Below are 25,350 nucleotides of genomic sequence, written 5' to 3'. Positions count from 1 at the left end.
GCACGTCTTTGCTGCTGACAGTGTGGGCAACGGAATATGTTTCACTTCACCGTGGGGTCGTTGAAAAACCTCAACTCGTGGTATGCCAAGGGCACCATGCGGGGCGGGGTGCCGCGCATTTACTACGCGTGGATGCGCCCTGGAAGCTTTACGCGGCGCCGTTTTGAGAAGATGCGTAATCCATTTGTAGATTTGGAGACGGGAACATCCCTCTACTTCCGCGATACCCGTGATTCGGCGGAGGCGGTGGCGCATGCCGCGGACTCCAAAGGCCTGAAGGGGATGGATAACGCCATTGACTTGTACAACGAGTACCGCATTGTACCGGATCTTTACCCCGAAGGATTTCAATGGAAGCACAAGTTAAATACGGAGTACAACCAGTGGCGCTCAAACACATGGCTGACTCCCGATTTGATTCCTCAAGAGCATCGAGGACGCTTTCTTTGTAATTTCCAATTAAACATCGTGGCATACGACATGCGCGTTGTGAAATTTAGTCCAAAGGATCACCGGCAGTGGATCTACTGCGTCTTGTATGTGGGAAGTGGTAAAGGAATAGCGGGATGGGGTCGCGCCGTGGCGCCGAGTACGCAGGAAGCGAAGAAGGAAGCTATACGGGAGGCCTTTTCTAATATCATTGCGGTGGATTTGGAACAGGAGGGACCCATGTATCCTGTGCGAGTCAACGCCGATGGTGTGCGCGTGCTCCTTTACCCTGCTAAGCGCATTGTGGCCAACTTTCGTGTGGCCGACATTCTATGTGCGTTTGGGTTTCAGCACGCTGGTTGTCGAATAAATTTGAAGGCGACAAATAATCCCAAGTCACCAACTCACACGGTGGAAGGCGTATTTGAGGCAGTCAAGGCACTTCGTAGCGTGAGTGAAATTGCCGCGAGTCGTGGTAAAGTTCCACACTCCCTCATTTATAATATCTACCCTTACTTGGAGGAGATACGTCGTAGAAAGGGCATGATGGCGATGCATCCACCAGGCAAGGACGGTTTACTTATGCCAGACCGTGTGGTGGACAATCGACTCCCCGACCATTTGAAGAAGGGTTACTACGACGATGTGTACTGGAAAGACTTTTTTGCTGGTAGCCGGGAGCATCTGAATGAGCCAAAGATGGGGCTCCGTGGAGATGAGATGCGGCAGCGGTTAGAATCCGCACAGTCCCGTCCGATCTCATCGTCAACAGGCAGCGGACGACGGACACTGGAGGACGTGTTAAAGCGATTAGGAAAAACGACAAAAGACCTGGGATCCATTCCTATTGTGAACCCGCGGCTTGACATCAAGCTGCCAACGCACATCAAGCGCAATTATTCACTTCACTGATGTGACGGTAATGAGAAAAGGGGGGAATGTACGCAGAAAAAAAACTTCAATACCAATGTTTACCGTACAGTTGATTGTCGTGTGCATTTTCATCTCTATGGGTCGTTAGTCATTATTATTATTTTTTTTTTTTTGCGGATTTGCTCTTACTTTCCTTTTATTATTATTATTATTGAAATTCCCATCACTTGTTGGTGTTGTTGGATGACTTGTCTCTCTTTTTTTTTTTTTTTCGTGGCGTGGCGTGGTGCCACACGAACGGGGGAGCGGAAAGGCTGGCGGAGGAAATGAATAGGAAGAAAGGCGTCAATCAAAGGCAGCAGACAGCGGCATCGCACGCCCCGCCTACTCAAACCATTGGCTCGGAATTGCTAGAGAACGAGGAAAGCAAATGCACATCCTTCAAGGCGCTTGGGCTGTGCGAGGAACTCATCAGTGCCTGCGCGGAGGCGGGGTGGCAAAACCCAACACGCATCCAGGCGGCAACAATTCCCGTTGTGAAAGAAGGACGGGACATCATCGGTGTGGCGCAGACAGGCAGTGGTAAGACGGGGGCATACGTCCTTCCTCTTGTAAACTGGCTGCTCACCCAGTCCAAGGTTCCTTACCTTTCCGTTCTTGTGATGGTCCCGACCCGTGAGTTGGCGCAGCAGGTAACCGCGCAGTTTGTCATGCTGGGACACAGCGTGGGACTGCGCGTGGCGACGTTAGTAGGAGGGGCCGACATGGTGGATCAGGCCTGTGAGCTAAGCAAGCGACCGCATGTTGTGGTCGGCACCCCGGGGCGCATCAAGGATCACTTACAGAATACAAAGGGGTTTCAACTCGTTAAGCTTCACGCACTCGTTTTGGATGAGGCAGACAAGATGCTTGACATGGACTATGAAAAGGAGATCGATGCAATCCTGGAGCACCTGCCACACAGTCGTCAGACCATGCTTTTCTCCGCAACCCTCAACACCAAAATTGATCGCCTACAGAAGGCTTCATTGAATGATCCCGTTCTGCTGGAAGTGCATAGAAAAAATACAACTGTAGACACTCTGAAACAATACTATGTGTTCTGCCCCTTTGCACAAATGTTGCCATATCTTCACTTGTACTTGACGCGTGAAACGGGTAATCACATCCTTGTTTTTTGCCGTAGCGCTGCGCTTGTGCACCGCATCACACTTACACTTCGTATTTTGGGGCACCAAGCACTGCCACTCATGGGGCGCATGGATCAAACAAACCGTAACATTGCTCTGACAAAATTTAAGGAAGGAAAGGTACGGATTTTAGTATGCACCGATGTGGCACAGCGTGGATTGGACATTTCCCACACGGACGTGGTTGTCAATTATGCGCTACCGGATCGTGTGGAGGATTACATTCACCGTGTGGGACGCACTGCCCGTGCGGGGGCTCAAGGCAAAGCTGTTAACATTATCAGTCAATATGATATTCTTCTACTACAGAGAATTGAGGCCACCACGGGGGTAAAGTGTGAAGAATGGCCTGTTCAAGAGGGCGATGTGGCGGCGGTGCTGCAGCGTGTGGAGGACGCCGAACAAGAGACCATCAAGGAGATTCGAGAGAATGAGCAGGAGTCCAAGTTTGAAAAGGAGGTGCGCCAGTTGGTCACGGCAAAGAAGGGAAAGCGGGAACGAGGAGAAGGTGACATGGGCTACGACGACTCCAAGCACGGCAAAGTGGATTTTGCAACGTTGCGGCTGCGCCGTGAGAATGAGGCCGTGTTTAAGATGACAAAAAAGGAGCAACGCAAGTCTCTTTGGGCAAAACGTCGCGAGACACAAAAGAAGATCAAATCGCAAATGTAATGAAGCGAGATCAGAAGTAAAAAAGCAAAAAACAAAAAAAAAAAAGAGTATCTGCGTTTACCAACAGATGACATACTTACGTGTAAATGGAAGAGGGGAAAATGAAAGGTAAATGAAAAAAAAAAAAAAAAAAGGAGGTGAGCCAAATGATGTTTGGGCGGAGCGGGGTGGCATTGCTCACGGACGTGTGGTGCAAATGGCCGCCACCGCTTTTGGGTGGGCGTGTGTGGTGACCATGATAATGATAATAATGGTGGTGCTAACACTATGACTTTAGCGTGGAGATTTTTTCCTGTATTCAAACTATTTTACTTGTTTCATTTTCCCTCATGTTGCTCAGGGAGTTTTGGTTACATTTGCGTCTCTTTCTCTGCATGGCTGCTATGTTTTTTTTTTTTTTTTTTGCTGTTGTCCTCTTTGTGAGTAGCGAGGGATGACGCATGCTCTTCCTTCACTGGAGGCTGTTCGAAGGGACGTGGGTGGTGGGGATAAGAGCACCCGCTCACGTTTGGAGGATGTATTCAATCGTCTCACGCGCGATAGGGTGCCGTACGCCTCACACTACTGCGAGGAAAACACATATAAACTTATTGAGATCTTGTATGCCGAGTATGCCGTTCCTGATGACGCTGTTTTTGCTGTTTTCGTGAGCAATGAGCGCAAACAGACGCCTGTGTGGATGCAGCGTCTTGCCGAAGCAGATGAGCGGGATCCGGTTTTGTGGGACTATCATGTCATTGCTCTCATGACGGACACATCGGGTAATTGGTGGGTGTGGGACCATGACACGGTTCTGCCGTACCCGTGTTCAGCAAAGCGATACATAATGGAGTCCTTCCGACCAGAGATGCAGATGCGTGAGGAATACAGGCAATGGTTTCGCGTCATTTCTGGACGTAAGTACTTGGCGAATTTTTCATCGGATCGTTCACACATGAGGACATCGGACGTTCCTCCCCCGCCATGGCCCATTATTCAGGGTTTCTTAGCCGCTACAACTATGCAACTACCTTTTTATTGGAATATGGCCAAGCAGGATGACAAGAAGGCGAACATGGATGGGTCAATGGGAGACGCTTATGGGAATGTGGTGAACATTGAGGGAATGATGGCTCTTGTTTCTAATGATTAAAAAAGATTTTTAAAAATTGTGGGAGGGATCATATCACACCTGTATGTTCGACACATTTTTTGTTTTGTGTGCTGTGAAGGCAGGTTCCTCTGGCGGTGGCGGAAGGAACCGTGAAAATGGTGTTGGTTCCACCGCAATTGTCGTGTCTCGAAATATAGATGACCAAAATGCCCGCATTGGCATTGAATGCGTGGGTGATGATGATGATGAAATTGATGCGGATGGCTTGTGATGTGTATTTTCTTTTTTTTTGCTGTTGCTGTTGCTGTTGCGGTCATGTGGTGGCGTTCCGCTTTGCATATGCCGTTTTTATGCCCATTCTTTTGCGTTTCTGTTTTTGCATATGTGCCGGGAGGGAACCCAAATGAACGTGTCTTTCTTCTCCCACTGGGTTATTGGTCTCTGCCGTTGTTTTTGTCTCTTTTTTTCCCTTTTTTTTTTTTTTTTGTCTTGTGTGTGCGTGTGTGCTCGGGAGAATTCTTACGGTCAAGGGTGATTCATGTCGGAGGAGACTGGCGTGGGATCGGCGCCGGCCACCAGGAAAAAACGTGTGCGGCATCACCGCCCGAAGAGGAAAGGCTCCACCGCCGTGGAAGCGGTCGATGATTCCCACAGGTCGCTGGAGGAAGACGCCGAGGATGTGGCGGTGGAGAAAACAACTGAAGTCCCCGCAGCAGCAACAAAAGAAGAAGGGGCGGGGCGGCGCGTGAAAAAGGCCCGCCCGGAGTTGCCTTCCCAACAGGAGGAGAATGCGGAAGAGGAAAAACAGGAGCGGTCCGTAAACCCGGATGACGCAACGAGGGCTCCGAAGCAGCGGGAAAGGGCCCCATGTGTATCCGATTACAAGGCACTGAATTTGAATCCACACATTGTCACGGCCCTTGAGAACGACTTCAAATTTGGGGAGTTGACGGGCATTCAGGGACGATGTGTTCCCGCCGCCCTCAGCGGTCGGGATCTTCTAGCCGAGGCAAAGACCGGGTCCGGTAAGACACTTGCATTCCTCATTCCAATCGTGGAGATCATATCGCGGGCAGGGTTTCGAGCAAAAAATGGTACCGCCGCTGTCATCATTGGCCCCACACGTGAACTCTGCCTGCAGATTGAGGGCGTGTTGCTGAAGCTGCTCAAGCATTTCAATGGATCTATCACCTTTCTCTGCTGCATTGGAGGCCAAAGCCGCAACCAAGAGGCCTTTAAACTTGTAAATGGTATGATGATAGTCATTGCTTCTCCCGGACGTCTTTTAGACCATTTGAAACTCACCACCGATTGGCTCACGAAGAATCTTCTTGTTTTAGCCGTGGATGAGGCAGATCGTGTCTTGGACAATGGCTTTGAGGAAGATATGCGCGAGATTGTCTCTCTACTGCCCAAAAAGCGTCAGACTTTTTTGTTTTCTGCCACTCAGACAACGCGGGTGGAGCAACTGGCACGAATATCGTTCTACCGACCTCCACTCTTGATCTCAATGAAGCGTCGGGAAGAAAAGGCAACGGTCGACACACTTGAACAGGGATATGTCATGTGTCCATCTGAGCAGCGACTGCTAGTCCTGTATCATTTTGTGAAGCGTAATTTAAAGAAGAAGATGATTGTCTTTTTTAGTAGTCGAAACGCCGTTAGCTTCCACTGTGAGTTGTTTAATTACATTGACGTTCCGTGTGTGGCTTTTCATGGAAAGCAGAAACAGCATCAACGTTCGGCAACATACATGCAGTTCTGCAATGCGCCTAGTGGAGTGCTCTTCACAACAGATGTGGCCGCTCGTGGCTTGGACATCCCTCATGTAGATTGGATTGTGCAGTTTGATCCCCCAGATGATCCCGTGAAGTACGTGCATCGTGTGGGTCGTACAGCACGCGCTGGACGTTGCGGAAATGCACTCATGTTTCTTCTTCCTCAGGAGAAACTATTCCTTAAATATCTATACGATGACGCACATGTCACGGTGAGCGAGTACACCTTTGACCTCAGCAAGGTGAAGCAGGGTGTGTGTGAGCAGCTGGAGCAGCTTGTAAGCACCAACTATTACCTTCGCACTTCTGCCCGCCAGGCCTACGAGGGATATCTCCTCAGTTACAGCAGCTCGCAGCTCAAGAATGTATTTGACATCCACAATCTTGACTTGGCAGCTGTGGCGAAAGGGTTCGCGTTGAGTGAGCCCCCACCGCTGAAGTTGGACCTCTCGCAATCCGCGGCGCATATGAGCAAAAAGTCACGTCGTGAATTCCGCCACATGAAGGAGACCAAAGACAAGAGGCGTCGGGCAGTGAATGAGGAGACCCTGAAGAAGCGCAAATCGAACATTAGTGGAGAGTGGTGAGGTGTGGGGTGTTTGCCTGAAAAGAGAGAAGAGATGTGTTGTTCTTCACCTTGACGTCTTATTAATATTCACACTCAACGATTAAAAAAAGGAAAAAAAAAGGCCATAAAAAAAAGTATTTAATTACTTGTGTGAAGAGAGATGGAGAAGAAAATAAAACGGTGTGGGTCCGAAAGGAGAGAAAAAAAAAAAAAGATTTTTGGTATGATTTTTGGTGTTGAATTTTTTTGTTATTTTGGCTTGTGCGTGTAGCGCCTTGTGGGTGTCTGTGGGTGCTTATTTCTCTGACATGCATTTCCGCTCTCTTTCCTATGCCTGTTTGTACTTTTTACACGCATACTTGTATGTGTGTGTGTATATTTATGTATGGATGGATGGTTGCTGTCTACATGTGCGCGGAGGGTTGGATGCATTTATGGCTTTTTTTCGTTTGGGTCTTTTTTTTCCCGGCGATGATTTTTTGCTTCTTTTTTTTTCTTTTCTTTTTTCCCTTTACTCGAGCGCACCCCTTCTTTTTGTGTTTCTGTGTGCCTTTCGTGACGGAAGGACACAGAAGTGGAAGGAGCAGATAACCGTGGCGTCCTTTTGTCATTTATACCCGCAGTTTCCACCTGCACTCCACAGCGGGGGGAAAGAGGAGGCAGATCGAAGAATAAACATCTCCCTCCGTGCGTGCGTGCGTGCAAGAGAGAGAAGTCGCTGGCGTAGCCCTTTCTAATTTCTTATTTTTATTTTTTTTTTCTGTGTTTGTGTGTGTGTGTGTGTGTGTGTGTGGCTTCTGCTTGTATTCCCACCGCCTGCATACTTCTCTCTCGTGTAGCCGCGGTGCAATGAAGCGGGCACGAAGCAGAAGAGGGAAGGCGGATCAAAGTGTTAGTCCTCCGCGACGACGGGTTGAAGCACATGCTTCCGAGGATGTGTCGGAGGGGCAGTCAAAACATCGACAAAGGGACGACGACACGGGGCTGTTGACAGCAGCTCAGCGGGAATCGCGCGGTTTTGCGTACGTGCGGGACGCCAGTGAAAACACATCGTTGCCTATGGAGACACCAGGCGCCATGGAGGGTGAGCCCACCGCACCGTTGCCCTCTGTGAAGGGAGCCGTCCCAAGTAATGCTGATGAAGAGGGCGAGGAGTTTGTGTCGCCATTTGGGGCGCGGTCTTTAACGCGTGGGTTTTCCCATTTACGAGAGTCCATTTCCTTTGCATTGCCACGACTCCGTGGGAGTGAGCATAGGGTTAGCATTTCACGCGGCGGAAGTGTTCTTTTGCCTCTTTCTACGCCCCCCCATGAATCTGCGTCGGGTAGCAGCATTTCATCGTCACACTCACTGCGTGTGAGCCGAGGAAACAACCAACATGCTCAACAACGACAACAACAACAACAACAACAACACCATCAGCAGCAGCAGCAGCGGCGGCGGAAGTATCATAATCACAGGGTTAATGGGAGTGATCAGAGTTTTCTAAGCACGCGCAGTGCTATCGAATACCTCAACAGCACCGGTTCCTTGGGCGGAGTGCTTTCTTCGAGGGAAAGCAGGCGGTCAAGTCAGGCCACGGGCTCTCACCACTCCCATTCAAAATCAACTTTAGGACCAATCGATCTCTCACCCATATTGAAGGAGAGAAAACGTCAAAGAAGGCGTGCCGCTCCTCGTGGCGGCGTTGAAGCCAATGCTCTTAATGGCGGTAATAATAATAGTGGCGGTGGCGGTGACTTCTCCACGCGTCGACCGCCTCTGAATGGGTTGCCGATCGAAGTACCGGCGGCGATGATGAATCCAGCTGATATAGAAGTAAGAAATTCACGGAGTTTGGCGTTAGAGGCGTTTCATCACTCGATGGCGCGCTACTCACGTGCGACAAATGTTTTTCTCATAACTTGTTTATTTGTTTTTCTTTGGGGACTGCTGGCCGCGCCGCTTTTAATACAGCAAACTGGTCCTGAAGACGTCTTTGTGCGACACTACGTGGACTCCGTATCCGAGTTGCATTTTATCTATGAGGTGCCTTACATGTCTCTCAGCTTTCACGAGGCGAGGCGTTTGTACCTTCGCGTCTTGAGCGAAACATTGGAGCGTCTCGAGCGAGCCACCTCACACATGAGGCCCCCCGATACAGATGTCAAGGCGCAGATCCTGTACTACAAGCAGATGATAAGGGCATATTTGGCTCTCAGACATCGTGCACGACTTTATGCACGTAGTCGTGACCGAAGTCGTTTAAATCAGTTTGTGTTTAACCCTCTACGGGATGTCTGGTATTATGGGATTTTAAGAAACGGTTTTAAGATGACGTTGTACGAGTTAATTTTAGAGCCTTCATTTTCCCTTTTTTTGGCGCGAGTGAAGGATATTGCTCTGTGCCTTCGTCAGGACGAGAAGTTGCCGTGCCCAACACTAGCGTACCTGGAGGAACGGGAGAAAAAACAGCGGCAGTGGGAGGGGGTTGGGGAAACTCAGCCTGACATTTTGACGAACGATGCGGTGAAGGATTCGAGTTTATTCCATGAGGAAAAGGCAGTGGAGGAGTTGCGACGTCTAAACCGGACGTTGAACTATGTGAAGGAGAGTTGTCGCCAAAGTAACCGCGAGTACAATCATCTGTACACTATAGACAACACTCAGTCGATGTTATGGTGATATACCGTGGCGATATATTTCTGTTTTCCTTTGAACCGTACCACATTGGTTGAGAATTCGTTTGCTGCGTGTCGTTGTGAAGGAAATTGAAGAAGAAAGAAAAAACACTCACACGAAATCGGATTTTGTTGTTATTTTTTGTCTGTGCTTTTTTGTTTGTTTGTTGAGGCCCGTGGTTTAGTCGGGTGACGGGTTGTGGTGAGAGGGGCGAATTTTCTGCCCACGTCTGCTGATATGTATGCATGTTTACTGGGGTGTCTTTTTAAATTTCTTGTTGTTGTTTCCTTTTCTCGTGGTAATTGTGGCCGTTTTGCGACTTCTGCCGCAGGGGAGCGTTGCGAAAAAAAAAAAAAAAGAGAGAAAGGAAGGAAGGAAGGAAGGAGTACCAGGGAGGCGGGAAGGGGCGAGGAGGGCCCTTAAGAGTGGAGTACGGGGCGGTTTTTTTGTTGTAGAAGATTGCATGCTTTGGCGGTCACGGCAATCTTGTGATGGAGGTCACGCCATGCAATTTAGTTCTCTTGGGCTCCGAGGGGGTGGGGAAGAGCGCAATATTGCAGCAGTTTTTGAAGAAGACATTTCGTCCGGATTACGTCCCGACTACATTAGAGACATGTGTGCACGTTGTCAGCGTGGATGGAAATACGTATAGACTGCATTTTTGCGATTGCTCCGGCAGTCGTGGATTTAGCGTTCACCGTGCGCCATATATCGTGGAGGCGCACGGTGTCATGCTTGTTTACTCTACCACCAGTAGGAACTCGCTTGTGCATCTTCTGGGGTGCGCAAATGAGGTTTTTAGTACACGAAGGCAACATGGCGTTAAAGGGAAGATTCCCTTTATTCTTGTAGGCACAAGAGCGGATATCGTGGGGCGTCGTGTCGTGACTATAAATGATGCAAATCGCGTGGCGCAGGGGTGTCTGCTGGCGTTGGGTTTGAAGATTTTTAAAGAGAAGAAAAAAATAGGATACAAGGGTGGGTGCAACAACGGAGGTATGGAGGTTGATCCCATCAACGACCTACCTGTGTTGGAAATATCAGGCGCAAATACACATGAGGTATCTCAGGTAGTGTACACAATGATTCGCATGGTGCGTTACTTCCGTGCAACGTCTCGGCTGCCCAGGTTTAGTTTGATTTGCCCAGGCGTGGTGCCGCGCCGATATGTCGTAGTAGAAACAAACTTAGACGCTCATTCGGGCGGTGCCAGTAGCAGTACTTCCCCGGACGGTCGTTTCACACCGGCGTTGTCTGATAATTCACAGGCAACCTCGCATCGCCACGCTTTTCACATGTCGCCAGTTGGTTCGGATGAATGGAGTGCCTCATATTCTCCGAGGAGCGTTGGTGTAACACAAAGCGTGCGTTCAAGTGGCGTGGAAGAGGACCGGGCGATTGTTCATCCATACCTGCAACAGGTAGAAGATCGTGAGGTCATCTTCAGCTTACCGCCGCGAATTTCCTCTGATGCATCCGTCAATGTATCTGCGAGTACTAAGACGCAATTGTCATCCTTTGCATTGGACGGACCGTCGGAACGACGGGCACCAAAAGTTGGACCAACTGACAGGCAGTGTCCCCGCTGTCACTTCATGTAGCGTACATTAGGCGCAGTTTTTTGAGACCTTAGGATTTACGATGCCTGCAGGATATATATATATATATATATATATATATATGTAATATCACTACTATTATTCCCCCTCAATAACTTGTTTTATTTGAATTTGTTATTTTCAGTGATGGATATTTATTTGGTTTGAATTATCAATAATATTTTTCCCTTTGTTTTGGTTTTTTTCTGCTTGGTTTCAGATTTTGCCTGAGTGCAGCTTTTTTTTGTGTGTGTGTGTTTATTTATGCGTGTTCTTTATCATGTTTCACTGCACTTCTCCATGCGAGTGTAAGAGGCAGTGGCTCTCATGAATGGAATCTTTGTTTGATATTTTGTTGGCGGCTCTGGTTGCGCTTATTCTCTCTGTGCCGCCACAGGTGTTTTTGTTGTGTGTGTGTGTTTGTGTGTGTATGTGTGAAGACTGCATTGGTAATTGGAGAAACCATGCGTCCAGGTGTGAGTTGGAAGGGTAGAGAGTGTGTGAGATACATATGACGGCGATAGGTAACAGGTGGAGGGAGTGATGCGGCGAGTTCATGAACGCTTCTCCTCATCAATTAACCCCCTCTTTTTTTTTTTTTTTTTGGGGTCTTTCTGGTGCTTACCAGGATGTATTTGCGACCGGCGTTTGGTATCGCGGTAAAGAATTGAACTCGTGGCTGCCAGCTACATGCTTTGCTGTAATGTGCGGGTGTGTTTGTTGCGGCCCAAGAGGTGGAGAGTTGTATGTGTGTGTGCATCTTGATTTCTTTGCACGGCTTTTTTCTTTTTTCATTAGGCCCGTCACACGCAGAGACGGAGTGAGGGGAAGGGAGGCAAATCAAAGGACAGATAATAAAAGGAAACGAAGGAAAATTAACACCCGGGGGAACCGGCAAAAAAGACATGTTGACTGTCACGGAGGACAAAATTCCCGTTCCCCTTATTCCCGATACAGAGTTATGTGATGTTCGGATCGGGGCGACGGATCCAGCGCTTTTTTTTTGCATCAACTTGGACTCGCCATGTCAGGTGAAGATTGAGTTTCAGGAGTTTAACACTGCCGCGCGGTGTGTGCTGCTACTCAGTTCCACAGATCCTCGGCCAAGCATCCATACCGCCGTCTGGAAGTGCCTTTCCCCCGAGCAAAAAAAGACAGTTACACTATTGCCTGCTGATCCCTCTTACCGTGTGGGACCGTTGTACCTTGCAGTACGCTATGTAGAAAAGAGCGGAAATACTTTTGTTCGTCTCAACTTGACACTGCAGGAACAGTATGAGGCGGAGTGGTATTCGCAGTCGAATGGTGCCTTGTACTACGGCATGTGGTCCGGCTTCTGTTATCATGGACGTGGTCGATGCATTTACGGCGTGGAGCCGGAACTGATGGAGAAGGGGACTCTCAAGTGGACCGGAAGGAGTTTGAGGCAGCAGAGTAATTCCTTGTCTTGGCAATTTGACTCCACACCACCGATAGAGGACGGGAAACTAGCCATCAATCGAAAGGATTTGGGATGGTCCATTCTTCCCCTACCCTCTCCGAAACTGGAATTGTACGATGGGGAATGGGTGCATGGGAAAAAGGAGGGTCTTGGGGCCTATCAGTGGGCCGACAGGGCGTATTGGGGAATGTGGAAGGGTGGTGGGCGAGAAGGGTTGGGTGTACTATGTACACGTGATGGATATCGTTACGAGGGTGAGTGGTTGAACGATAAAAGAGATGGAGTTGGGAATGCCTTTTACCCGGATGGGACGCAGTATATGGGTGGGTGGAAGAAAGATAAGCGATCGGGTGAGGGTTTATTTAATTACACAAATGGAATTGTTATTAGAGGTACCTGGGAAGAGGACGTATTGTGCCCAACGGTAACTGCAACCTACGCCGATGGATCTTCTTATGTTGGCGAATGGGCCCACGACTGTCGTCATGGTAAGGGACGTCATATTGATGCAATTGGAAACGTTTTTGACGGAATGTGGGATATGGATAAGCGTACAGGAAACGGAACCTTGCAGTTTATCAATAATGTGATATGCGTCGCTCTTTGGGAGGAGGATGTAAGAAAAGATGGTACGTTTAATTTTCCTAATGGAGAAGCATATGTTGGGGATTGGAATGATGAAAAATACATTCGTGAGGGACAAGGAAAATGTACCTACCCCAATGGCGATGTTTATGAAGGGAGCTGGAAAAATGATAAAAGGCATGGTTTTGGTAAGTTTGTTTATTCTGGTGAGAAATGTGTTTACGAAGGTGAATGGAAAGAGGGGAAGCGACATGGTATTGGGACGCAAGAGAGTGAGGAAGGAACGTACCAAGGGGAATTTCAAGACGATATGCGTTATGGACATGGGCTACACCTGGGTCGTACCGGCTCCATGCACAGAGGCATTTGGAAAGATAACGGTTGCATTGGTCCTGGTGTCAGGTTTGATTCCAAGAAGGGAATCATGTATGATGGTCTTTTTCTTCTTGGAAAGTTACAGAGTGTTGGCACATCGCGAACAGAGAGTGATATTTATGAAGGAACATGGTGCGATGGTGAGCGGCATGGCGTAGGTGTGGTGTCGCTCCCTAACGGTGATGTTGTGCGCCACTTGTGGCACCGCGGGGTCCCTCAGGACGGACATGTTATCTACATGTACCGTGATGGTGATAAATATGAGGGAGAGTGGAAGGATGGGCGTCGTTGTGGGAAGGGGACACAGTGGTACGCGGACGGATCTGTTTACATGGGCGAATGGCTTGATGACAAGCGGCATGGCAGTGGATCATACACGGACGTCCGTGGTGAGACTTTGGTGGGAGAGTGGTGTGGAGGGGAGCGCATGGACGTGAAGGGGAGTCTGCGCCTTTTGGATGGCACCGTCTATGAGGGCGAAATGCGTTTGGGCAAGCCACATGGTAACGGACGTCTGAAGTATCCCGATGGTACCGTATTTGAAGGCCGATTTAGTAACGGCGTTTATCTCCTGTAAACTATGGAGGGGGGTTGGATGGGATCTTTTATCTCTTTTTCTCCATCTTTCCCTTTTTATGTATTTTATTGAAGAGCTTGTGAGTTACAAGCAACAAACGAAACCACAATAATAATAAAATATGGCAGTGTTGGAAACAAATGGCTTTACGGCCTATGAATTATATCTCAAATGTGTCATGGGGTCTTCTTTTCTACCAGTGCTACTTTTTTTTTTTGTTTTTTGTTTTAAGGAAGCAGATACAAGGAGGAAGGGGAGAGGAGTAGAGAAATATACGCCTAGAAATTAGTTTTTGCAGAATCACTTTGGGGACGAGACGAGATGACAGCTTCTCCCACTGCCTTAATGGCTGCCCCAACTCACCCGGACGAGACGCTTCCCATCTTCATGGATGACTCCGCGTTGATGGATGCGAAGACGGCAAAACGTCGCCAGGAGGACGATGAAATCCGAAATTATCTGATGCAGCTTGATGCGCTGCGTCACGAGTGCGAGCAGCGCGGTCAATTTCGCAAGGCGCAGGAGTGTTTGGATCGTATGCGTGAAGTGAACCTCCGGTACGCCAAGAAAATTGAAATGGAGGCCAGCAAGGTGAATGCGGGGTGGAGGAAGCAGATGTTGGAGGAGCAGCGGCTGGAGCTTCTCACTTTTCACGACATGTGGGAAAACAAGTTGAAGGAGTACGATGAAAAGGCGGGACAGCTGACACAGGAGATGAATCGTCAACATGCGATGGAGTTGCAGTTGCAGGAGGAGGTGATTCGCGTAGAGCTTATGAAAAGACGTCCACGGCCGTCCAAGACTTTGGTGGAGCTTCGTGATAATCTGAGGAAATACGTAGAACGACGCATGTACATGGACGCGGATCGTGCGAAGAAGGCAATTCACCACCGGGAGGCGAAGGAGCTTCGAGAGTTCGAGGCGGATATTGAAAAGAAATTTCAGGACCGTCTGCAGGTCGCTTCAGAGCGACTGCGGTTGGGGAGGGCGGCTGTGGAGCAACGTCTTGTCGTAAATCGTGAGGAATTGTTGGCCCAGCGTCGAGACGAGTTTAGCAAATTGGTGAAGAAGCATCATGCGGCTTTGCACGCGCAGGAGCAGGCCAATGCTCTTGTTGTCTCCAGGGCGCAGGATTGTATTCGTCGCCAGGCGAAAGCGTACATCAAAGACACGGTCAAGACAGGACTGGAACTGGTGCATCTAACGGAGACGGCGATGGTTGGAGGAAAGATGGATTGGAGTGCGGATGGGCGGCAAGGGACATCTTTCAAGAAATGTGACCACCGCAGTGTCGACAGAGGGGCTTCCGTGCGGCGGCATAGAACGCCTCTGAAGAGGACGACGACGGCATTGCCGCGGCCTCCATGGCAAGATTGAACCCCTGTAGAGGTGAGAGTTGAGCTAACGTCAAAGGGGCACACACACATACAAAAATACATACGTATGTGCACGTGAATATACCCGCGTAGATACATACAGAGAAAGTGGGGGAATTGCTCTTTTTTCCCTCTTCTTATCGTTGCAGTGGTTGTGTCTCCTGTTATTGTACTGTTTTTTAAATGGAATACGGCAAACACAGTTGCTGTGAGTTTTTTTTTTTTTTTTTCATCTCATTCTACTGATTTGTATTTTTTTTGCTTTTACGCTCTGCAGTATGAATATTGTTTACTTTTTTTTTTTTTTTTTATGAGGGGTTGAGCCTGATGGGGGCCTTTGGCTTGACGCCAGAAAAAAAAAAAAAAAAAACATATGCATGAGTATTGCTGCTGATTGCTGGTGCCTATATATATATATATATAGTTGTTTTTCCTTTCTTTTTTTTTTACTCTTTAATTAAGTCTGTAGTTGTGTGTCTGCAAGAGGGCGGTGAGGAGCAGCAAATCGATGGGAATTGCCGGGTTTTACTTGTGGCTGCAGCGTTGGTACGGCGACTGTGTGGAGGATGTCCCGGAGGAGGTAGTGAAGGCCGCGCTGGATGGCCAGCCGCTCCCTGCTAGCAGCGACACCACGCAGCGTTTTGACAACTTCTATCTCGATATGAACGGGCTCATTCATCCCTGTTGTCATGATACGGCGCCGCTGCCGGAACCGGAGAGTGAAGAGGAGATGTTTGAACGCATTTTTGCGCAGGTGGATTTATTGTACAAAATAGTCCGTCCGCGGAAGTGTCTCGTGTTATGCATCGACGGTGTCGCACCTCAGAGTAAGATGAATCAACAGCGCAGCCGTCGCTTTCGTGCGGCGGAGGAGCGCATTGAGAGTGAAGTTTTCTCCGCACAGTGCGCGGAGGACGTTGTCAAGAAGGGTCTTCCTCTTCCCCAAACACGAAGTCGCTGGGATCACAATGTCATTACTCCCTCTACTCCGTTTATGGAGCGTGTTGGGTTGGCCATTGAGTGGTTTATTATGAAAAAAATTAACGAGGATCCGGCTTGGCGTCACATCGCCGTCATCTTCTCGGACGCCCACGTCCCTGGTGAGGGGGAGCACAAAATTATGCACTACATTCGAGAACTTCGGGCTCAGTTGGGTTATAACCCGCAAACTTCTCATGTCATTCATGGAATGGATGCAGACTTGATATGTTTAGGGCTTTCCACTCATGAAGAGCATGTGACCATATTGCGAAATCAGCTCACAGAAACCTTTCAGCCTGATCACAATCGCTTCTGCTACTTTAGTCTCTACAAATATCGTTTGCGCCTAAGAGACGACTTTGGTGGCATCGGCCAAATGGATTTTGAGAGAGTACTGGACGACTTTATATTTCTTTGTTTTTTTGTAGGAAACGATTTCCTTCCACATGTGCCTCTCATCTCTATCAAAACAAAAGGCATTGAGCTTCTACTGGATCACTACGTGCGGGGCTTTAAAGATCACTCGTACTTAACCCATGGAGGTGAAGTAAATTACGGTAATTTGGCCAAGTTTCTGCGTTTTTTTCTCGTAGGGTACATGGAGAAACTGAAGCAGGAGTATGGCGGGGTGCTGCGGGCAAAGCAGCGAGCGAAGGCGAAGGTCGAGGAGCGTGTCAAGGAATTGGAGCGGGAATTGGAAGAACAACTAAATTCCCTTCAGAAAGACCGTAAGAATGCCCAGCAGGTAAGTAACGCTGCTCATAAACTGTTGCTCTCCATTATGAGGGAACGTGCGCGTCTTGTCGTCGACAAGGAACCTCTAGGGTTTTCCTACGTGAACGACGACCATCGCGATAAGTACTACGAAAAAAAGTTTGGCTGGGATCCTGCAGACCGCGAGGCATTTGAGAAAAAAATTCAGCTTTGCTGTGCGGAATACTTGCGTGGGACGCAGTGGGTGATGCGGTACTATACCACAGGGTGCCCATCGTGGGATTGGTACTACCCGTTTTATTACGCCCCTCTTCTGCAGGATTTGGCGCACTTTCCCGGTAAAGTGAAAGTAAAAATGACATTGGGAGCACCGAGGCATCCGGTGCTTCAGTTGCTGGCGGTCTTGCCTCGGCTTAGCGTGGAGGCTCTGCCGGAAGAACTGCATGACGCGGTTAAGGACCCAGAGTCCGTTCTAGGGGTCTTCTACCCCGAGAAGGTCGACGTGGACTTTAGCGAGGCACATTTCTCCTACCAGGGAGTGTTGCGGCTCCCATTCGTTAACAACAGCCATCTTCAATCCGCATGCCAAAAACTTGTCCGTTTGGAGCCGGATTTCGGCTTCACACTTCTTTTATGTCATGAGTCAAGTCGTCTTTCTCGTGCACTGAAGTCTCTGCTTGCGGACAAGGATGGAGAAAAGGTGATGAAGCCTATTCCTAAAGTGTTGGCTGCAAAGGTCCCCATTGGTGGGAAAGTTGGACCGCATGAAATGGAGTGGCCACGTCACGCCAGGTTGCACTGCCCAGATGACGGCATTGCAAGTGAAACGTCTTACGGAGCTCCCATCAAGAGTAATGCTGCGTGTTGCTATCGCTACGAACTAAACACGCAATCTCTTTACAGACCTATATTACTACGTGAACTAAGAAAGACCATGAGAGGTGCCGCCGCCCCGGCATCTACCGCGGATAATTTGGTGGAAAACCCGGCCGTACGGAAGAGTTCCGCTCCTGCAGACTCTTTGAGAAGCTCCGAGAAAAAATTAATTCGAAGAGCGAAACATGGGCGGGAGGAACCGCAGGAACAGAACACGGAGGTGGAAGTGGTGGTGAATAAAAAAGACACATCAACGGCTAAAAGGCGTCGTGTTGAAAACACTGTGAAGGAGCCAACTGTGAAGGCCGAGCCTCCTAAGAAAGCTGTGAAGAGGAAAAGTAAGACCCGGCGAAATAACTGACGAGCTGGTAAGATTAACTTGTTTTTGTTGTTGTTTTATAGGTGTGGCTGTGCGAGTGACGAAGATGTTGGAATCGCCTGGTGCCATTTCTTCCAGAACGCAAGACGGTGTAGCGGTGATGGGGACGTTAGGGAAGACGTGCGTCCCTCCTATTTTTCTCTTCTTGTTGTATATATATATATATATATATTTTGAATGGCCTCAGTCTTCTTGTTTTTTCTGTCAGACTACAGAAACGCAACCACAAAGATTTTCTTAGTTATTTGTGTTGCCCGCACGTGCCCATTTGAAATGACCGACTACCCTGGGAAAAAGGGCGTGGGGAAGGAGTCGCTTACCTCCTTTGAGATGGGTGAATTGCGGTACCAACAGGGGCTCCTCCTGGCGCAGCAGGGGCGACTTCGTGAGGCCATAAATGCCTTTGGTAAGGCGTCCTTCTTCTTGCCACATAAGCCGCAGCCTTTCTTTGCCGCCGCGGAGTGTTTTGTTTCTTTGTGTGACTTCAAGGGGGCCGTTAAGCAATATCGACGAGCGCTTTGGCTGCTTCGTCCACGAGATGACACGGAAAGCGTGGAACACCCCTTCGGTAGTGCGTTGCAGCCAGAAAAGCCTTCTAGGTGTTCTGATTTTTTGGGGCGCGTGAGCGCCTTTAGCATTATTGAGGGCGAAAAGGACGAGGGGAGGGAAAGTGACCACAACGATGATTTTATGTTGTCGACAACGGATTCTTCTAGCCGAATAGCTACGGCGGAAGCGACGCCCCCACCGAGTGCCTTTCGGGCACGTGCTGCTGCCGCCGCCGGGGACGATCGAGCCATTGCTGGCGCGGTGAAAACTCGCCTTGCAGGCATTCTTGACGCGCTTAGCATCGTTCTCTTCAACGTGAAGGACTACGGGCAGGCTCTTCGCTTTGCCGATGACTCTCTGGATCTGTGTGAACACCCGCAGGTGATGCTTCACCGTTGTGCCTATCTTGTTGCGCTTGAGCGTTCAGATGAGGCGGAAAAGGCGTTGGAGAAACATTTGAAGGAGCACCCCTGTTATTTTATTGAGAGCAGTTCACTTTTGGTGCATCTTTACTGCCAAAGACAGGCGTTTCGACATGCTAAGGAGCTGCTGGAGAGCGTCCCTTTGAACGATCGTCAACATGCGCAGATCGTGTTGGCACAACGCATCTTTGATGACGCTTACTCTGTTTTTCGTCAGCGGTCGATTGATCAGTCGGATGTGCAGGGACTCACCCGTTGTCTTGGAGTCTTTCCAGAGGACCCAGCGCTGTCGTTTGAGCGCGCTAAATATCACATTAGTAAAGGGATGGACAAGAAGGCCGTACCCGACCTTTTTCGTTGTATCAAAATATCAGACGGCAGTTACAAAAATGCTGTGGAACTGATGACGGAGACCCTTTTCCGCCTCGGTGCAGGTCGTGATGGCAAAGATGGTATCAAGGATGCAATTGAGTACTACTCAACTTCCCTTCTTTGGCACGCGGATAATATTCCAGTGCTTCTTGCCCGCGGGGATTGCTACGCGAAACTTGGGGACTATAAAAATGCCTTGCAGGACTTCCTTTCTGTTGAGAGGATATTCCCAAAGCACTCTGGAGCCACCGAGCGTATCGCTCGTTTACACGACGTGTGGGGGACTGAATTTCACGCTCGTGGGAAACTTGAGGAGGCGGAACAGGAGTTTAGTCGTGCAATTGCAACATGTGAAACCGAGCCGCTTTTCTACTACCATCGGGCGCGTTGCCGGTTTGACATGGGTGAACCACGATATGCATTGCGTGATGTACTTTCTTGCCGGGAGCTGAATGCGGAGGATCCGGTTATTCGTGACTTTGTACATGCGCATCTGTCTTTTATGACACAGGGGTCGGAGGGGCAATCGTCAGGGAGTGCCAATTTGCCGAAGGTGTTGCTGCATGCTACTCGTCGTGCGATTGCCCTGTATGGGAATGACGCGGCAAATGCAGCACGGAGGCTGCGTCAACAGAGGAGTGAGCAACTGCAGGCGCTGGAACAAGAAGAACACAACGCGGTGGCGTTGAGGGATGCTGGAGATGCAAGGAGAGGGAAATTGCCGGCATTATTGGGCGTGAAGACTTCCCATACCGCTGTCCTGGGCGGTGTTCTGACATGCAGCAAAGTGCAGATGTCGACTCCCGAAGGAAAGCTGAAATCTCAGGTACAAGGCCGCTCTCGTTTGCGGGGAAAAAATTGAAACGGTCGTTACTGAAGTGCGATGTCGATGTAAAAAAGAAAAAAAAAAGGGGAAAAAGCCAAAGGTAGTAATACCAATAATGATAATAGAGAAGGAAGAGAGAACCGAAATTGATTTATTCTTTCTTTTTTTTTTTTTTTTTTTTTTTTTTTTTGTTTGTTACGCTTATATTATGTTTTATTCTTTCTTATTGTTGCATGCTGCGGGATAGAGGAACTCACGGATAGCCAAACAAGAAGAAGAATTATTCAAGAAGGTGGGATATATTTATATTTATCCACATCTTAAAAATAAATAATAGTAATAATATGTTTCGTCGCGCTCTTGGACCACAAGCCTCGCGAATTTTGGCGAGGACTTCGAGTTCAGCCCGCTGCTACACCAACTATGAACATGTGAAGTACCCTGTGGATACTCAGGCCTTGGCGTGTATCCTTGGGTACTTTTTTGTTATGTGGGTGCTGATGGCACGCATGGGCAGTCTATTCTCGTGGCGCTCGGAGTACAAAAGAGACTACCTCCGCGTGTGGCGTCGTAAACTCGGCAAAGGCTACAAGTGGTCGGATGAATGGGGACCGAAGATGGATACGGTATGGAAGAATGTCCCGGATAGGGTGGAGTAAGGGATGTAGACGTCAAATGTGTATTTGTATTGCTTATTTTTATTATTGTAGGAAGGGTCTGTTAGCAAAAGAGTGGGGTGTGTGGGGGAAGGGGGGGATTGTAGTGGACAATGCGAGAGAGGATTGAAATACTGTGTTGGGAGCTTCATAGTGGGGACACGATGTCTTTGTGTGCATTCTGTCTTTCCCTTTTCCCCCCTTCTCCCCATGAAGGGAGAGAGAAAAGAGAGAGAGGGATGTGAGGGGGTATGAGGAAAAGGAAAAAGAAAAAAAGTGGAGAACAGGAAAAAAAAAAAAAAAGGAGAGAGAGAGATATATATATAAGAAGGAGAATATCAAATGAAATGTGTTTTATCAACCCCCCCCAGTAAAAGAATGTGATGAAAATAATTTCTTCTTACCGTTTTTCTTTGACTTTTATCCAACAATCGTGCTGAGCTCAGACCGCGGATAACGAGACCAAAAAAAAAAAAAAGAAAGAGAAGGACAAACAAACAACCAAACAAAAGTATATTGTGAGGAGAGGCGAAGGAAGAGAGATTCTCGTGGCCATAAACAAGTGACTTGGGGGAAACAATGCGAAGAACGAGTTGTACTTTTTGCAAGGCCGTGTTCGATTTGAAGAATGCGGCGAAGTTAGCTACGGGAGTTGTGTTGGATCGAACTGTCGCCTTCATTAATGGCGCTTTCGTTACCCCTGCTTCGGCTGCAACAATCACTGTAGAAGACCCATGCACACAGACAGCTATTGGCGAGGTGCCGAATATGGGAAAGGAAGAGACGTTACAGGCGATTGACGCGGCAAAGTCAGCCTTTGAAGGCTGGAAAAATATGATGCCTCGGGAGCGTGCTGTGATTATGCATCGCTGGGCTCAATTGGTGCTTTGTCACAGTCAAAGTCTTGGAATTATTCTCTCACGTGAGTCAGGCAAGGTTCTTGCAGAAGGCGTGGATGAGTGTCTGTATGCGGAGCGATACCTTGAATGGTACGCGGGGGAGGCGGAGCGGGTGTATGGTGACATCATTGGTGGCCCCCGTGAGGGAGTTGTCACGACTGTTGTACGGCGGCCTGTTGGAGTTGTTGGTGTCATTACACCCTGGAACTTTCCCTCCTCAATGGTGACACGGGCAGTTGGTGGCGCCTTGGCCGCGGGATGCACTGTTGTGCTGAAGCCATCTGAGCTTACCCCGTTTAGTGCCTTGGTGTTGGCACAGTTGGCTGCGGAAGCAGGCGTACCAGACGGTGTTTTTAATGTGCTTACAGGAAATGCTGAGCCGATTGGAGACGCGTTGCTTGACTCCTTTGACGTGCGCAAGATCTCCTTTACAGGGTCCACGAGGACTGGGAAACATTTGTATGCACGCTCCGCCTCCACCATGAAGAAACTTGGCCTGGAGCTTGGTGGCAACGCACCATTCATTGTCTTTGATGATGCCGATCTCAACCGAGCGGTTATTGGTCTTATTGCCTCCAAGTTCCGCAACGCCGGCCAGGCATGCATCAGCAGCAATCGGATCTTTGTTCATGAGGCCATACATGATGCCTTTGTGGCGCGGCTTGTGGAAAAAACTCGAGAGACACTGCGAGTGGGTAACAGCCTCGATAACACTTCAAAAATGGGCTCCCTCATCAATGGCGCAGCCGTCGATCGGATGGAAGCGTTGGTGAAGGACGCTGTGGCGAAGGGCGCGAAGTTAGAACTGGGTGGCAAACGCATCCCCGGTCCTGGTTACTTCTTTGAACCTACAATCTTGACACGTGTGCGGCACGAAGCAATGGACTGCAGTCAACGGGAAATATTTGGCCCAATTATTCCTATCATTAAGTTTTCGAGTGAGTCGGAGGTGGTCCAGCTGGCGAACGCCACCCCTGCTGGCTTGGCAGCATACATCTACACTCAGGATTATAGAAGACAGAGTCGTGTTTCAGAGCAGCTGCAATTTGGCATGGTGGGTGTGAACGACGTTGGCTTGTCCTCGCCATGTGCGCCATTTGGTGGTGTGAAGGAAAGCGGACTGGGACGGGATGGCTCCAAGTATGGCATCGACGCTTTTGTTGACATCAAATATGTGCTGGAGTCGCGTATTTAAGAGAAGATGTTTTTTGTTGTTTTTCTTTGGTTCCCCTCATTTCCGTTTTTTTTTTTTGTTTTTTTTCTGTGTGTGTGTGTGAAGGAGATTGGATGAGAGTGGAGGGATGAATAATGGAATGACGTTTGGTGTGGAAGAGCGTACGGGAGATGGGGGAGGAGCAAACCACCGGGGCAACCGCACTGGATTTTGTTGCTGCTTCTGCACATCCATCTGGCTATGACTTGCTGCGCATAAACATGTTCATATTTATATTATTTATTTATTTATTATTGTTATTATTATTTTTGCGTTTGCCATCGTGACTTTATCACCCAATTTCTTTCTCTCTTCATTTTTTTTTTTTGTCTGTGTTTGCAACGGGGCCTGGAGTACTCGAATTCCCTCGCAGCGGGAAGGTGAATAGGGAGAGTAGTAAATATTGCTGTTGTTCTTCTGTGCCGGAGGGGGGAGGGAGTTGAGAAAAGGGCAATGAATTTTTTTCTCCCTGTTTTATGCGTCTTGCTGTTGCTGGTGCTTGTGAATTGCGACCATGCAATGGCACTTTGTCCGTCAAATGGAAACACGCATGTCATCTACGTGACTTCCAACATGGGTGATAACATCTGGGCTTTTGACACCTCGGGTCAATATATTGGTCTTGTAATAAACGTGAGTACAATTCCGTTTCGTGTTGCCAAGCTTCGCGAAATGACGTTTGGTCCTGGAAATCATCTCTACATTGCTAGCGCCCGTGGGAAATACAGCCGTATCTTTGCCGTCTCCGGAAATGGCCTTCTCAACCACACTCTCGGTGAAAAGTGCACCAGAAACTACCTTTTCACAGCCACAGCGCAAAGCAGCGCGAACCCATTCCTTGACCACCCGTATTCCATGGCATTTCACCCCCAGGACGGCTCGCTTTTTGTGGCTAACCAAAACTCCGTCACGGTCACGAGGTACGAACGAGTTCAGGATGACAAGGACGCATCTCCGCGATGGGAACCTGTGAAGAATGTGGCGCATGCTGTGTCTAATGCGTCGGGGCTTGTCGACATCCCAGACAAGGCTGGGCTGTTTGCATCCGCATGGAGCAATGAGTATTCAATGCGTTCCGTGCGTGGATTGACCATATCGCCCCCACTTCCACGTGCCCTTGTGGAGCAGGCCGCTCCTCAAGGATGGTACTCGACGGAGCGGGGGCTTGCTTATTACATTGTTGTGTGTGACATCGCTGCGGATCAGGTTCATGTGTTCCTTGCCAAAACAGGTGAGCATGTTTTTTCCATACCCGTTTCATCTCCCGTACAGGTCTTGTTTCCCTCGCGATATCAAAAACCAATCAGCACGCCGACTTCATATTTTGAAACCCCATACATGTACGTGACGAGTAAAGAAGATGCACTGACGTTTCTTGTCCCGCTTTCGACGCCGTCTCATTCTGGCGATGCAACGAGTATTGCCAACCCCCAGCGTCGGCTGAAAACACACGCCATGACAAAGCGGGTTCCAAATCATTCCTTTAGTGGCATATTTGAGAATCCTTCACACGAAATGCTGCTGATAGCGGATCGTCTGGAACGGAGGATCTCGATTTTTGCCTCACCTTTTTTGGCGAACAACAGTGGAGAAACGGAGTCATCCCCATTTCTTGGGCATTTTGCATCCAAGCTGCCAGATCAGCCGGAGTTTATTTTGACGACAGCGGTGGAAGAACAGAGTGCCATACCGTTGTGTTATGAGCTTGGTGAAGACGGTTCATTCCGTTATGTCGCCCTATGCACTGCAGGGTACATCTGGGCTTTGGGTATATTTTTGATCTCCCTTGTAGCTATTCTATTTGCTTTCTTTTGGGAGATCCGTCGCTGTTATGAGAAGTATGGTAAACAGCGAGAGAAAAGCGTGCGTCTTTCAAATGACGGTGCCCCAGAAGACTTACCGCTGCTGGATGTTAACCGCATGGAGGGCTACGGCGCGGTCAATTAACATCTCCAATGGAACAGTAACGGCCTATTTTGTCTTTGTTTTTCTTTTCTCTCCGTGTGTGTGTGTGTGTGTAGGTGTGGGTATATTTTTGCCTTTGTGCTTTTTTTTTTGTGGTTGCCTTCTTTTTTTTTTTTTTTTTTTTTTTTTTTGTGGGGATTCTGGCTGGGAGGGATCCCGGTGTTGGTGGGCTCCTCTGCCGCGATAAGTCAACGGTGTTTTCTTCTCAGGGACTGACGGTGGGAGGAGGGAGAAAGCATCAGCAAGAATATCTATAAAAATCATCATAATAGTAACCGAGGA

General features: G+C 48.8%; 13 protein-coding genes across 13 annotated transcripts, besides 20 other annotated features; all 13 read left to right on the top strand.

The window, feature by feature from the left end:
• Positions 1-727: part of a sequence feature (areas merged during assembly that could not be assigned to a particular haplotype. This can correspond to areas where the two haplotypes were merged or to regions with more than two copies in the genome that were merged during assembly.) that runs on past the window's edge.
• On the top strand, positions 37-1,341 carry Tc00.1047053507641.150 (hypothetical protein, conserved; the record flags this gene model as incomplete). The annotated part of the gene is made up of 1 exon (XM_814429.1): positions 37-1,341. The coding sequence occupies one exon, from the start codon at positions 37-39 to the stop codon at positions 1,339-1,341; it is 1,305 nt and encodes a 434-aa protein (XP_819522.1).
• Positions 728-3,220: a sequence feature (areas merged during assembly that could not be assigned to a particular haplotype. This can correspond to areas where the two haplotypes were merged or to regions with more than two copies in the genome that were merged during assembly.).
• Positions 1,453-1,475: a sequence feature (AT_rich).
• Positions 1,629-3,164, top strand: Tc00.1047053507641.140 (ATP-dependent DEAD/H RNA helicase, putative; the record flags this gene model as incomplete). The annotated part of the gene is made up of 1 exon (XM_814428.1): positions 1,629-3,164. The coding sequence occupies one exon, from the start codon at positions 1,629-1,631 to the stop codon at positions 3,162-3,164; it is 1,536 nt and encodes a 511-aa protein (XP_819521.1).
• Positions 3,221-8,523: a sequence feature (areas merged during assembly that could not be assigned to a particular haplotype. This can correspond to areas where the two haplotypes were merged or to regions with more than two copies in the genome that were merged during assembly.).
• Tc00.1047053507641.130 (hypothetical protein, conserved) lies at positions 3,598-4,296 on the top strand (the record flags this gene model as incomplete). Its single annotated transcript, XM_814426.1, has 1 exon — positions 3,598-4,296. The coding sequence occupies one exon, from the start codon at positions 3,598-3,600 to the stop codon at positions 4,294-4,296; it is 699 nt and encodes a 232-aa protein (XP_819519.1).
• Positions 4,708-4,743: a sequence feature (A-rich).
• Tc00.1047053507641.120 (ATP-dependent DEAD/H RNA helicase, putative) lies at positions 4,796-6,622 on the top strand (the record flags this gene model as incomplete). Its single annotated transcript, XM_814424.1, has 1 exon — positions 4,796-6,622. The coding sequence occupies one exon, from the start codon at positions 4,796-4,798 to the stop codon at positions 6,620-6,622; it is 1,827 nt and encodes a 608-aa protein (XP_819517.1).
• Positions 7,079-7,116: a sequence feature (A-rich).
• Positions 7,365-7,396: a microsatellite.
• Positions 7,453-9,267, top strand: Tc00.1047053507641.110 (hypothetical protein, conserved; the record flags this gene model as incomplete). Its single annotated transcript, XM_814422.1, has 1 exon — positions 7,453-9,267. The coding sequence occupies one exon, from the start codon at positions 7,453-7,455 to the stop codon at positions 9,265-9,267; it is 1,815 nt and encodes a 604-aa protein (XP_819515.1).
• Positions 7,987-8,036: a microsatellite.
• Positions 8,524-8,681: a sequence feature (areas merged during assembly that could not be assigned to a particular haplotype. This can correspond to areas where the two haplotypes were merged or to regions with more than two copies in the genome that were merged during assembly.).
• Positions 8,682-25,350: part of a sequence feature (areas merged during assembly that could not be assigned to a particular haplotype. This can correspond to areas where the two haplotypes were merged or to regions with more than two copies in the genome that were merged during assembly.) that runs on past the window's edge.
• Positions 9,621-9,649: a microsatellite.
• On the top strand, positions 9,756-10,865 carry Tc00.1047053507641.104 (small GTPase, putative; the record flags this gene model as incomplete). The annotated part of the gene is made up of 1 exon (XM_814420.1): positions 9,756-10,865. One exon carries the CDS (start codon positions 9,756-9,758, stop codon positions 10,863-10,865), a length of 1,110 nt encoding a protein of 369 aa, XP_819513.1.
• Positions 10,917-10,949: a microsatellite.
• Positions 11,270-11,299: a microsatellite.
• Tc00.1047053507641.100 (hypothetical protein, conserved) lies at positions 11,768-13,840 on the top strand (the record flags this gene model as incomplete). The annotated part of the gene is made up of 1 exon (XM_814418.1): positions 11,768-13,840. One exon carries the CDS (start codon positions 11,768-11,770, stop codon positions 13,838-13,840), a length of 2,073 nt encoding a protein of 690 aa, XP_819511.1.
• Positions 14,162-15,217, top strand: Tc00.1047053507641.90 (hypothetical protein, conserved; the record flags this gene model as incomplete). The annotated part of the gene is made up of 1 exon (XM_814416.1): positions 14,162-15,217. The coding sequence occupies one exon, from the start codon at positions 14,162-14,164 to the stop codon at positions 15,215-15,217; it is 1,056 nt and encodes a 351-aa protein (XP_819509.1).
• Positions 15,257-15,318: a microsatellite.
• On the top strand, positions 15,725-18,148 carry Tc00.1047053507641.80 (5'-3' exonuclease XRND, putative; the record flags this gene model as incomplete). The annotated part of the gene is made up of 1 exon (XM_814414.1): positions 15,725-18,148. One exon carries the CDS (start codon positions 15,725-15,727, stop codon positions 18,146-18,148), a length of 2,424 nt encoding a protein of 807 aa, XP_819507.1.
• Positions 18,318-18,338: a microsatellite.
• Positions 18,344-20,371, top strand: Tc00.1047053507641.70 (hypothetical protein, conserved; the record flags this gene model as incomplete). The annotated part of the gene is made up of 1 exon (XM_814412.1): positions 18,344-20,371. One exon carries the CDS (start codon positions 18,344-18,346, stop codon positions 20,369-20,371), a length of 2,028 nt encoding a protein of 675 aa, XP_819505.1.
• Positions 20,486-20,529: a microsatellite.
• On the top strand, positions 20,680-20,994 carry Tc00.1047053507641.64 (hypothetical protein, conserved; the record flags this gene model as incomplete). The annotated part of the gene is made up of 1 exon (XM_814419.1): positions 20,680-20,994. The coding sequence occupies one exon, from the start codon at positions 20,680-20,682 to the stop codon at positions 20,992-20,994; it is 315 nt and encodes a 104-aa protein (XP_819512.1).
• Positions 21,206-21,307: a sequence feature (CT-rich).
• Tc00.1047053507641.60 (aldehyde dehydrogenase, putative) lies at positions 21,571-23,085 on the top strand (the record flags this gene model as incomplete). The annotated part of the gene is made up of 1 exon (XM_814411.1): positions 21,571-23,085. The coding sequence occupies one exon, from the start codon at positions 21,571-21,573 to the stop codon at positions 23,083-23,085; it is 1,515 nt and encodes a 504-aa protein (XP_819504.1).
• Positions 23,095-23,153: a sequence feature (A-rich).
• Positions 23,331-23,374: a sequence feature (AT_rich).
• Tc00.1047053507641.50 (hypothetical protein, conserved) lies at positions 23,557-25,050 on the top strand (the record flags this gene model as incomplete). Its single annotated transcript, XM_814409.1, has 1 exon — positions 23,557-25,050. One exon carries the CDS (start codon positions 23,557-23,559, stop codon positions 25,048-25,050), a length of 1,494 nt encoding a protein of 497 aa, XP_819502.1.
• Positions 25,170-25,199: a microsatellite.

Source organism: Trypanosoma cruzi, genomic scaffold (assembly GCF_000209065.1).
Source record: "Trypanosoma cruzi strain CL Brener 1047053516289 genomic scaffold, whole genome shotgun sequence".
Lineage (NCBI taxonomy): Eukaryota > Euglenozoa > Kinetoplastea > Trypanosomatida > Trypanosomatidae > Trypanosoma > Trypanosoma cruzi.
The sequence above is the reverse complement of the archived record's forward strand: the minus strand, read 5'-3'. Positions and strand labels throughout refer to the sequence as shown.